The sequence below is a fragment of the Callithrix jacchus genome, chromosome 16 (genome assembly GCF_049354715.1).
Source record: "Callithrix jacchus isolate 240 chromosome 16, calJac240_pri, whole genome shotgun sequence".
Lineage (NCBI taxonomy): Eukaryota > Metazoa > Chordata > Mammalia > Primates > Cebidae > Callithrix > Callithrix jacchus.
In genome coordinates, this window is record NC_133517.1 from 56,830,000 (window position 1) to 56,843,132 (window position 13,133).

At 41.5% G+C, this 13,133-nt stretch overlaps 1 protein-coding gene across 50 annotated transcripts in view; it reads left to right on the forward strand.

The window, feature by feature from the left end:
- PTK2 (protein tyrosine kinase 2) overlaps nucleotides 1-13,133 on the forward strand; it is a 360,020-nt gene that overhangs the window by 310,630 nt on the left and 36,257 nt on the right. For 47 of the 50 annotated variants that reach the window (XM_035276524.3, XM_035276540.3, XM_078353054.1 and 44 more), the window contains 3 exons: nucleotides 1,260-1,346; nucleotides 4,517-4,654; nucleotides 6,397-6,528. In XM_035276524.3, coding sequence (XP_035132415.1) covers nucleotides 1,260-1,346; nucleotides 4,517-4,654; nucleotides 6,397-6,528 — 357 coding nt within the window. Of the gene's footprint in view, nucleotides 1-1,259; nucleotides 1,347-4,516; nucleotides 4,655-6,396; nucleotides 6,529-10,752; nucleotides 11,610-13,133 lie in introns of those variants that run through there. The other 3 variants (XM_078353076.1, XM_078353079.1, XM_078353085.1) reach the window with 1 other exon arrangement.

Below are 13,133 nucleotides of genomic sequence, written 5' to 3' on the forward strand. Positions count from 1 at the left end.
CTATCTCAAATAAATAAATTGTACAATTTTAATGTTTTTTAGTATATTCAGAGTTGTGCAGCCATCACCACAGTCAATTTTAGGATTTTTGTTTTTAGTTGAGATGATGTCTCACTGTTCAGGCCGGTCTCAAACTCCTGGGCTCAAGTGACCCACCCACCTCGGCCTCCCAAAGTGCTAGGATTACAGGTGTGAGCCATAGTGCCCAGCCTAGCACATATTTATCACCCCCAAAATGAAACCCTGTACCCATTAGCAGTCTTCCCCTATTTCCTCCTCCTTCCAACCCCTGGCAACCACTTATGTACTTGCTTATGTCCTTGTCTATGTGATTAATATCTTTCCTATTCTAGATATTTCATTAATGAAATCATCTGTTGTGCTTTGTGACTGGCTTTTTTCACTTAGAATGTTTTGAAAGTTCATGCATGTTGTAGTATGTGCCAGTACTTCATTCCCTTTAAGTACAAATTATATTCCTTTCATAGATTCACAACATTTTGTTTATTCATTTATCAGTTGATGGATGTGGACTATTCCCCCTTGTTATCTATTGTGAATAATGCTGTTAAGAACATTCATGTACATGTTTGTGTTTAATTTTTTTTTTTTAAGACACAGTCTCACTGTATTGCCCAGGCTGACCTCTAATTCCTGGGCTCAAGTGACCCCTCCCACTTTGGCCTCCTGAGGAGCTGGTATACATGTTTTTGTGTGGATATAGATTTTTATTTCTCTGTTATATATACCTGAAAGTAGAATTGCTGGATCATATACTAGTTCTATGTTTAATTTTTAAGGAATAGCCATACTGTCCTCCATAGTAACTGCACCATTTTATATTCCCAACAGATTGGCCTGATTGATTTTGAACTCCTGACCTCAAGTGGTCCGCCTGCCTCGGCCTTCTAAAGTGCTGGGATTACAGGCATGAGCTTCCATACCTTGCCCAAGATTTACTCTTGTGTTTTCTTCTAAGAATTGTAGAGTTTTTAACTTTTCATTTAGATCCGTAATCCATTTTGAGTTAATTTTTGTGTGTGTTGGGAGGAGGAGGTCAAACCAGTTTTTCACATGTAGCTATCCAGTTGCTCCAGCATCGTTTGTTGAAAAAGCTGTTCTTTCCCCATTGAAATGTCTTAGCACCTTTTAATCATTCTTTTCAACTAAGCGCTATTAGAAAAATATCTTTCTATTCATAAAGCACAGGTTTGCCAAAATCAAAGTTTCATTCATATGATGCTCTATTGATTTTACAGCCCAGCAGACCAGGTTATCCTAGTCCGAGATCCAGCGAAGGATTTTATCCCAGCCCACAGCACGTGGTGCAAACCAATCATTACCAGGTATGCCAGTCGTTACGGAGAAAAAAAGTGTTATTTGATTAGTTAGCACTTTTGGGCTAGAGAGGTACATTGTGCATATTCTTATTTGTGTACTTATGAGTATGATTTGGCTGATAGAAAGCTGAGAAAGTGGTTACCATAATCACTGAGTGAATGTTATCTTGACGTCCTATGCAGAAGGCATTTGTTTTTACTCTGTCTTCAAGTGGGCAGGACCAGGCCCTGCTACTGTTCTTAGGTGCCTTTTCATCCACTTGCTATGGCAAAGGACAAGGTGAAGCCAGTGGGCACATACTCTTTAGAGGTAATACTGAACCTGGACAGTTCTTCTGGAAGGCAAGAATAAAATTCAAAATTTACAGAAACCAGATGAAATACTATACAGACAAGTGTGAAAAGTGTTAGATTTATAGACAAATATCCTGTACAAATTAGAAAAAAGTTATCCTTGAAAAAAAAGGACTTGACACAAAGTAAACAAATCATTTGTTTTTGAGAAAAGGATAATTAACTTTCATTGCGGTTTACCTTACAATGCACGGGTCTTTGTTCCAACAGATACATACCCCAGTGCATCCCATCCCCACTTCAGAATGCAGAGTATCTCTGGCTCTGTCTGTTCCTTTGTGCCCCTTCCCATCAGGCACCTCCTGCCCCAGGAGCAACTGCACTTCTCACTTCTAGTATCAGAGATACTGCCTGTTCTAGAATTTATATAAATAGATCATATGCAGGGTGTTTTTGGGGCTTAGCTTTTTTTTACTCATCGTAATGTCTGTAGGAATCAGGGTCCTAAGGAGGGTGTCAGTATTTGCCTTTCCTATCTGCTTCACAGAGTTGTTGAGAGCATGGTTTAAATTAATACCTCTTGGGTCAAGATAGGCAAAAAATCTTAACTATTGATACTTAACTGTCAGTAACAAGGGAGAATGTAAGCACTTTCTTGTTAGAAAAGATGATATGTCAGCAGTAGTTTAGAACAGCAAATTTTAGTCTCTTTAGCCTCAGATTCTAATATATTAATTCTGAAGTGGAGCCCAAGAATAGCTTATTGTTAACAAGCAACCTCAGTGGGTTCTGAGGCAGATAACTCAGACTTGTTTTGGGAGACACTGTTCTGAGATGGCCACTTGCCTGGCAGAGGAGTGAATTATTTGAGTTTTCTAGGGCACCTGTCCGTTCATTCAGCAAGGTGGCACTGAATGTTCATCTACTTTCTGCCTATTACTATTCTATGTACTGAGAATATGAAGACAAGTAAGGTACTCTCTTTTCTCATGGTAGGGGCTCACAGGACCCTGTGTCAGTTTTGATTACTACCAATTCTATAAGTGAAGAAACAAGAACCCTGGCCCAGCACAAGGGTCAGAGCAATGGGAGGTGTGTAGTGGCTTAAAGAAAGAAAACCCATCTCTGTGAGACCCTGAGCTCTGGCAAACAAGCAGATGGGCCCCAGGGGAACAGCCCCTGAGCCTGTGCCTGGCTGGTATGGAAAGTGAATTGGCCTTGAGTGGGAATTGAATACCAGCATTGTTGAGAGAAAACATGACAGCACCTGCTTAATGCGACAGACTGTTAGCAGACAGACAGTTTTCTTTGTGTCCTTGCAGGCCTGGTCTATGGTACTGTCAAGATTTGAAACTCTAATATGTGTTTGTTACTGGCTGGCTGTCACCAAGGCAGTGGAAGCCCCTGAGAGTGGGGACTTGTCTCTGCTTTAAGTGCTTAGGACAGTACTTTAAGAACTTAGGACTTAATGGTGTAGAAATGAGTGAATAGAGAATTAAGTAAAAGATATTTTTTTTCATTGAACTCATGTATGATTAACCATTCCCGAGCCCAAATTTTCATGTCTTGTAAATGAGACCAGCCATGTTACTTCATTTTTAACCTAAAGCGATCCTTCTACATGGTTAGTATTATGTAGAAAACTGCCTTAGACCATGTTAAAGCTCCTTCTTGTGAAAATTCCTATTTTCTAGCAATAATATGTCCCTTTTCACCAAAAATCATGATTTAGCATTTTGCATTTAGTAGCAGTTTTTATTACTAAGATATTTTCATTCAAACTGTAAGAACTAACTGTATACCTTACTTGAAAATTCTTTAATTTCATATTGTACATATGGAATTTTGGAATAAATTAATGCATAGAGACCTAATAAATGCACAAAACCTTTGTTGAAGGATGTGTTGATATTTGGAAATAGAGTTTTGGCTGTGCTTTATCTCACTAAAAAATTAACTGACAACCTCCAACCATGTAACACTAGCCTAATGAGGTGTGGAAACCAGTGCCAAGTCTGTTCTCTATCTTTCTCTTGATTGAGAGAGGGAACCATGTAAAGAAACCCCTCTTATTTTCCCTCTGCCTTGAAATTTTTCTGTGTCCAACTGAATGTCTTCTCTCTGCCTTAGCCTTCATCGTTAGAACTTAGTACTTAAAAGGTACAACTTATCCTACCATCAGCTCGTAGTTCATTAGAGAACAAACATTTGGGGGTTTTTGGTGTGTGTTTTTTGTTGTTGTTTGTTATTCATGTTGGGGGGTACTTGTTGGTTGGGCAGGAAAGGGGATTTCTATAGGAGAGTATGGCACAGCCATTTTTGTGGCTTGCTTTTGCATCCAGAAATGATCTCCCCTCATTATTTCAGTAAGTGTGAAAGTCCAAAGAAACAATTTCTTATTGTCTAGTATATATTTGGATTAGCTCTCTAATTCAACCATAACAAATCTTTTTTCTTGAGACTTTAGCTGAGAGTCCATTTCCTTGCCTTATCAGCTTCTGTAGGCCACCGGCTTGCCTTGTTTCATTGTCCCCTTGCTCCACGTTCAGAGCCAGCAGAATTAACTGTCTCTGACCATTCTTCAGTGATCCCATGTCCCTCTCTCCTCTTACACTTTTAAGGAGCCTTGTAATAACATTGAACTCACTCAGATATCCCGGATACCCTCCCATCCCAAGATCCTTGCCACATCTGCAAAGTCTCTTTTGCCATGTGAGGAAACATACTCACATGTTCAAGGGCTTAGAACATGGGTATCTTTGTGGGAGGCTGTAATTCTGCCTGCCACAGTATTCTCTGTAATCTTAGTTTCCTTTGTGTGTGAAGCAGAACTGTGCAGATGTTATAGTCGAACATTATCTTGCCTCCTAACTCGTTCACAGGTCTCAGGCTACCCTGGTTCACATGGAATCACAGCTATGGCTGGCAGCATCTATCCAGGTCAGGCATCTCTTTTGGACCAAGCAGATTCATGGAATCATAGACCTCAGGAGATATCAATGTGGCAGCCCAATGTGGAGGTAAATCAGGTGTCTTGGGCTTCAGTTTGTTAACTTATAAAACATGGCAAAACTGGGCATAGTGACTTACACCTGTAATCCCAGCACTTTAGGAGGCTGAGGTAGGAGGATTGCTTGAGCCCAAGAGTTTGAGACCAGCCTGGGCAACATAGTGAGACCCTGTCTTTACAAAAAAATAGAAAATTAGCCATGTATGGTGGTATATGCCTGTAGTCCTAGAACTCAGGAGGCTGGGGTAAGAGGATCTTTTGAGCTTAGGAGGTTGAGGCTGCAGTGAGCCATGATCTTGCCACAATCTTGCCACTGTGCTCCAACCTGGGGAACAGAGGAAGAGCCTGTCTCAAAAACAAAAGGGCACCTTTTATTTCTAAATCCTAAGATTTATTGATTTTAATGACTTTCTTTTTTTTTTTGAGACGGGGTCTTACTGTGTTGCCCAGGCTGGAGTACAATGACACGATCTCAGCTCACTGCAACCTCCACCTCCCAGGTTCAAGCAATTCTCCTACCTCAGCCTGCCAAGCAGCTGGGATTACAGTCAGGAGTCACCACGCCCAGCTAATTTGTGTGTTTTTAGGTAGAGATAGGGTTTCACCGTGTTGGCCAGGCTGATCTTGAACTCCTGACCTCAAGTGATCTGCCCGCCTCAGCCTCCCAAAGTGCTGGGATTGCAGGTGTGAGCCATGACACCCAGCCCAATTTTATTGACTTAATTCAAAGATCAGGATACCCCATCTACTCAAATGGTTTCTGGTTTCATGAGCTTTTTATTAACTAAAAGAAATACCCAGGGAGAAATGCTAAAATCATTAGTCTGTTTATTTGAAAGACAGATCCCTAAGTTGAATATAATCAGCATACACATGAGGCCAGTAAAGAAAAAGGAAGACAGAGCATTCAGTTCTTTGGACCATGTTAATTTTTACTAACTTTTCCTGATAAAAACAAGAACTACGACTATATTTTAAAAATTTGAACTGGGTACGGTAACATATGTCCATAGTTCCATCTACTCAGGAGTCTGAGATAGGAGGCTAACTTGAGCCCAGGAGTTTGAGGCCAGCCTGGGCAACATAGCAAGACCCCCATCTCATTAAAAAGAAAAAAAATTACTTATTTGAAACAAAGAGTATCTATAGTTGTCTGCTGATTCATGTTATTTTATTTAATATTTGATACTCCTTTGGGAGGCCAAGACGGGTGGATCACGAGGTCAAGAGATGGAGACCATCCTGGTCAACATGGTGAAACCCCGTCTCTACTAAAAACACACAAAAAATTAGCTGGGCATGGTGGCGTGTGCCTATAATATCAGCTACTCAGGAAGCTGAGGCAGGAGAATTGCCCGAACCCAGGAGTCGGAGGTTGCGGTAAGCCGAGATCGCTCCATTATAGAGATACTCTATAATATGTATCATATTTCAGCCTTCTATTACTTCTGGATTGTTTCTACTTTTTTACTATAAGTAACGTATTCTTTGCACATATCTTGTGCTATTTCTTTAAAATAGACCCCTACAAGTGAATCTGTGCGCTAAAGGATTGTATACTTTTTAAAGATGCTTGACGCACATTAAATTGCACCCTCCAGAAAAGTTACCCCAACAAACACAGTGTGAGAGATCCTATTTCCACCACATTTGCTGTTTTGCTTATCTTTTCTTGAAAGATACATAAAACAGTGTAGGAGCATAGGAACAGACTTAGGAGACTGGACATGCTGTTTTCCACCCTTCTTCCAGGACTCTACAGCATTGGACCTGCGAGGGATTGGGCAAGTGTTGCCAACCCACCTGATGGAAGAACGGCTAATCCGACAGCAACAGGAAATGGAAGAAGATCAGCGCTGGCTGGAAAAAGAGGAAAGATTTCTGGTAATTGTGCTTCAGAAAGACTTCTTCAACTTTTTAAACCCTTTTAGAGTCTACTATATTGCAAATTATTGCAAAATGGTATCTTTCAAGGAAGTAGAGTTAGTTTTACAGCTGCTCCTTAAAACTTGCAATAGGCCCCGCCACAGTGGCTCACACCTGTAATCCCAGCACTTTGGGAGGTTGAGGCAGGCAGATCACCTGAGGTCAGGAGTTCAAGACTAGCCTGGCCAACATGGTGAAACTCTGTCTCTACTAAAAACACAAAAAGTAGCTGGGGATGGTGATGTGTGCCTGTAATCCCAGCTATTTGGGAGACTGAGGGAGGAGAATCGCTTGAACCCAGGAGGCAGAGGTCGAAGTGAGCCGAGAGTATGCCACTGCACTCCAGCCTGGGCAACAAGAGCAAGATGCCATCTCAAAAAACAAAACAAAACAAAAAAAAACATGCAACAATATAGCTGGATGTGGTGGCTCATGCCTGTAATCTGAGCGCTTTGGGAGGCCAAGGCAGGAGGATCACTGAGCCCAGGAGTTCAAGACCATCATGGGCAACATAGCAATACCCTGTCTCTACAAAAAAATAAAAATTAGCCAAGCATTGTGGCTCACACATGTAGTCCCAGATACTTGGGAGGCTAAGACAAGAGGATTGAGTCCAGGAGTTCTAGATTACAGTAAGCTATGATTGTGCTACTGTACTGTGACGGATCCAAAATCCTGCATCCGAAACCCTTAAGGGCCAGGTGTGTTTCAGAATTCAGTATTTTTAAAATACTAAAATGTTAGTGTAATATTCTGAACATTATACATTATTTAAGACTCTAATAGCATCCCAGAGTTAAAATCACTAGGGTTTCTGTAGCAAAATGGAAATAATCACATTAACAGTTAAATAAAGATGATAAAATGCCTCATCTATTCAGGTTTTACTACCACATTAGTTTCTTTCAAACATGAAAAAGTACATTCTTTAATTCCACCACTTTGGGAGGCCGAGGCGGGTGGCTCACGAGATCAGGAGTTCAAGACCAGCCTGGTAAAGATGGTGAGACCCCATCTCTACTAAAAATACAAAAATTAGCCGAGTATGGTGGCACATGTCTGTAATATCATGTACTTCAGAGGCTGAGGTAGAGAATTTCTTAAACACAGGAGGCGAAGGTTGCAGTGTGCTGAGATTGCACCACTGCACTGCAGCCTGGGCGACGACAGAGAGAGACTCTGTCTCACACACACACACAAACACACAAAACCACAGTTAACATTTTCAGCACTTTTTAGATTTTGGAAATGAGGATCAAGGAATGTGGGCCAGTCCCTTTATTATCTTCATTTTGACAGATCAGGAAATAGAGACCCAGAGAGACCCTGGGCCACAGAGCAAGACTCTGTCTCTTTAAGAAAAAAATAAACTTGCAATAATGGGTTACTTGCTTTTAAAATTATCTTTTAGGGATAAATTTCTCTAAGATTTTAATAGTCCTTTTGGGCTCAGAAATGTGAGCATTTGTTTGGTTTTTGCATTACTGCATTGTTTACCCAGAAGTGGCTCTAGTTTCAGTGTCAGCTTACATACAGAAACTATTGCATCTTGCTACTGCAGACTGTGTAACACGACAGCTAAGATTTGCCTTCCTGGCATTTAGGAGTGATATGAACCTCCTCCCGGATGTGATATGCATGGGAAATATCTTTCTTTCAGGCAACCTCATTGAAAACCCCTTCAGAAGTCCCTTGGGGACAGAGAGGAAGTGGTGAGACAGAGCAATCTCTGTATGTTACTTGACACAAAGGTCCTTTTAGACTCATGGTCCCTGCTGTCAGCAGTTCTATTCCCTCAGACTCAGAACTAAGGACTGTGAGAAGCCATTCCCCACTCTCCTTAAACCCTGAATAGCTCTTTCAGTTTTCCTATAGTTGCCTCAGTCGAATTATGGCTGAAGGAAGCCAGGATTCATAATTTTGAGCCAGTAACTTTACCTGGTCTCTCATGCTTTGCATCATTAAACATTCACTCACACCAACTTTGTGTTAAATTTAACTAATTTAGCATTTTGCAAGCATAGGGTAAAACTTTTCTTCCAAATTAGAGCAAATCTTGAGATTGTGAGACAAATCGCAAAAAAAAAAGTAATTTTTGGCCTGGCGCAGTCGATCATGCCTGCAGTTCATCTCAGCACCTTGGGAGGCCAAGGTGGGTGGATCATTTGAGGCCCGGAGTTTGAGACCAGCCTAGCCAACGTAGTGAAAACCTGTCTCTACCTTAAAAAAAAAAAAAAAATTAGGCCAGGTACAGTGGCTCATGCCTGTAATCCCAGCACTTCAGGAGGCGGAAGCCAGCTGATCTCTTGAGTTCAGAAGTTCGAGACCAGCCTGGCCAACGTGGCAAAGCTCATCTCTACTAAAAATACAAAAATTAGCCAGGTATGGTAGTGCATGTCTGTAATCCCAGCTACTAAGAAGGCTAAGGCAGAAGAATTACTTGAACCCAAGAAGCAGTGAGCCAAGATGGCACACTGCACTCCAGCCTAGGCAATAGAGCAAAACTCTGTCTCCAAAAACAAAAATTAGCTGGGCACGCACCTTAAAAAAAAAAATTAGCTGGGCAGCTACCCAGGAGATTGAGACTTGAGAATTGCTTGAACCCCAGAAGCAGTACTTGCCTTGAACTGAGGTTGCACCACTGCACTCCAGGCTGGGTGACAGAATAAGACTCTGTCTGGGGGGAGGAAAATTCTTATTATTTACTGCCACTAATCTGAGTGCATTAATTTGGATATTATATCTATTCTAAGAACATGTCTACTGTTCTCTAGCCATACATTTTAAATCTTTTTTTTGGTCCAGATATCCTCTTTTACCAGATAGCGTTGATTTATATTTTGAAAAGTAGATGTTATAAATTCTCCAAATTAGAGTTCTTGTATTTCGGTCCTGCATATGACTACATTTGGACAAAGGGTTTGCTACCAAATGTTGTGGAATGTCACTGCTGTGATGTTTCTCTGACAAAGTATAACATCAGGTAGAGAGGAGGACCCTGTGTGTCACTGGGGGGACTTGGGGGAGGCAACAGAGTATAGATAGCATTTGAGCCAAGGCTTAAAAGAGAAATTGGAATTTGGGTAATGTCATGGGGTCAAAAGGCTATATTCCATCCAGACACAGTGACTGTAATCTTTGCTACTCGGAAGGTTGAGGCAGGCAGATCGCTTGAGCCTAGAGGTTTGAGACTAGCCTGGGCAACATAGCAAGACCCTGCGGCAAAAATAAATAAACACATAAATAAGCAAGCAAGCAAATAATAAGCCCTAAAGGGAGGAGGATCAAGTACCCAGAATTCCTGCAGTATATTATCTAAAATGTCTAATCTCCAACAACAAAATTACAAGACATACATAGAAAGGAACACAAATATATATGAATGATAGACAAAAGAAAAAAATACTGTTCTGACTGACAGGTGGCTCACATCTGTAATCCCAGTACTTGAGGAAGCTGAGGCAGATGGATCATCTGAGGTCAGGAGTTCCAGACCATCCTGGCCAACATGGTGAAACCCCATCTGTGGTAAAAATACAAAACTAGCATGCCTCTAATCCCGGCTACTTAGGAGGCTGAAGCAGGAGAATCACTTGAACCCTGCAGGCAGAGATTACAGTAAGCCAAGATCATGCCACTGCACTCCAGCCTGGGTGACAAAGCGAGACTCCCTCTCAAAAGACTGTATTCTAAGAACTTCCTGTAGCTACATGTGACCAAAGCAGAGCATGTTTGTGGGGAAATGGAAAATACTTCCCACAATGTGTTTTTTTTTTTTTTACTTAATAACCGTGTAATTGGAGCATCTTCACTTGGTCCTAAACCTGACTGTTGGGTAACCTCTGGGATAGCCTGCCTGCTGCTAAACTTGGAGGCCATGGTGGTGTCTAGGCAATTTCCCACACAAGTACCTTTCTTTTTTTGGAACAGGATCTCCTGCTGTCACTCAGCATAGACTGCAGTGGGGTGATCATGGCTCACTGCAGCCTTGACCTCCAGGGCTCAATCTGTCTTCTCACCTCAGCCTCCCCAGTAGCTGGGACTACAGTCCACACCACCACGCCCAGCTAATTTTTGTGTTTTCGGTAGAGATGGGGCTTCACCATGTTGACCAGGCTGGAATAAGTACCTATCTTAATGTTCATAAGATGGTATTCTATTTTTTTCTTTTTCTTTTGCTAGACTGAGCACCCCATGCACGCAGGAACCATGGACCATGTCTTTCCTATTCGCCATTCAGTTGGCAGTGCCTCACATATGGAAAGCTCTCAGTGTTGATTGATTGAATGAATGTTTCTTTTTTTTTTTAATGAGTTTATTTTTGTCTTTTTGTAAATGACTGTTTAACTTATGCCTTTTCTAATGCTGCTATGTCTGACTGGAATGCTCAGCCTCTTCCTTTCCAATTCCCTGGAATCTGCTTGAGGAACACCTTTTCATCTTTAAAAATTATTTTCGAGTCACCTCAAGGAGGTTACATTCCCTATAACTGGGTTTCTCACCCTGGGCATTGTTTATGTTTGGCGCTGGGTAATTCTTTGTTGTAGAAAACTGTCCTGTGAATAGTAGGGGTTCTTAGCAATATCCCTGGCCTCTACCCACAAGGTGCCAGAGAAATTTACTGAGTGCCAAGCATGAAGCTTGAGTGAACTTATTTTATTATGGTGTGTACTCCTGCATTCTCTTTCCCAGTCTCTTGTACTCTCACGCATGCTCACCCTTACCCTCTTTCTCTAATAAAAGTTCCTTAAGTGCAGCAGCTATGACTTAACTGTTTTTGTCCTGCTTCATTTTTCTCCTAATGTTTCTCACTGTATGACAATGTCTCACTTGTTTTCTTGTCTTCTACACTAAAGTGTAAGTATCACAAAGATGGGAACTGTATCCATTCAGCACTCTCCCCCAGCTCCCATAGTACCCTTCATTCAACAGTAATAAGGCCCAGCCAATATTTATTGAGCCAGTGAACGTACCACCGTACAATGTGTTAAACATCTAAATGTTTGTTGAATGTAAAATAAAAACAAGTAATGCACAAACCCAGGCGAAGTCGGTATTTTAATTATTCTATAAATGAATAAATTAAAAATTAGTGTACATAAAAGTCACAGGGGACCTTTTAAAACTCAGTTACCCAGAACTAGAGAACTGCAGTAGCTCTGGAGAGGCCAAGGACCTAGAGTGATAACAAGCACCCCGATTGATTTTGAGACATCTGGTACCAAACCCACTTTCTGATCTTAGGCCTGGCAGTGCTTTTCAAGATTTGAAGCAGATGGCATCTTAGAAAGATCACATTAGGCCAATTGCAGTGGCTCACGCCTGTAATCCCAGCTACTCAGGAGACTGCAACAGGAGAATTGCTTGAACCCAAGAGGCAGAGGTTGCAGTGACCTGAGATTGTGTCACTGCACTCTAGCCTGGGTAACAGAGTGAGACTCCGAAAAAAAAAAAAGAAAGAAAGAAAGATCACCTTGGCCTTGAATTGCTGCCTGATGGCTCAGAGGGCAAGATAGGAAATGCAGAGATCTGTTAGGAAGTTGAGTGGTCATTCAAATACGTGACAGCAGGGTCTGAGCTAGAAGAAGCAAAGTAGGGGGGAGCAGAGAAGACAGACTTAAAACATAAGATTTGGTGAATTGGTATAGGAGGTCAAGAGGAAGGAAGAATCCAGGACAGGAATTATAGCATTGGTGTCACCAAAAGTAACATTGTGCCACCAAATGAAACAAAATTCAGAATGAGGAGTTATGTCAGGGAAACATGATCATGCCGGGTTTGGACGTTTCAGATGTGAACATGGGAATACAGAGGAGGCAGCTGTTATAGGGCATAGAGCCCAGAGGAGGTGGTCTAGGCTGGAGATTCAGATGTTTAGACATCTACGTGGAAAGCTTGGCACACTGAAAATAACACCTGTTGCAGATGTAGCAGGAGAACCACCCTGACCATCTGTCAGTTGGAAGGTAGTGTGTGTTTGATGTAGAAGCTCTCGTGACACTGTTGAGTGGTGATGGTTGTAGGTAGGTCTCTGGATATGCACAGACATGCTTTACGGTCCTTCATTTGGTGAAGAGACTCTAACAGTGATAATTATATCTCGTGGTCTTTTTTATGCTGCATATATATAAAGATTACTGTTGGGTTTCCATGGTGTCTGCTATTTACAAGCTTGTTTCTGTGTCTTGCCCTCTGACATGAGCTAGGCCCAAAGCTATCGGTTTGTCCTTGCAGCTACCAGGCCAGGCTGAGGCATCTACTTTTAGGTCAATCAGTTCATTGTTGAAGCTGTGTGTCAGAAGTCTATCTGTCCTCTTATGCCGAGGAGCTTTCCAGTACAGGGCTTCTCAAACTGCATGGAAGGGCTATGCAGTTTTTAAACGTCGGAGACCAGTATTCTTATAAAACTTAAAGTAATTGACTAGAAAAAGACATAAAAATATAAGTCAAACTTTTTTGACAGTCCAAAAATTATGGTTTCAAATTGCTGTAAAAATGTCTAAAGATGCTTATCTTCTGTTTTTATCTTCATAAACTGGTTCATTCCCAGGCCTACCCAGGCC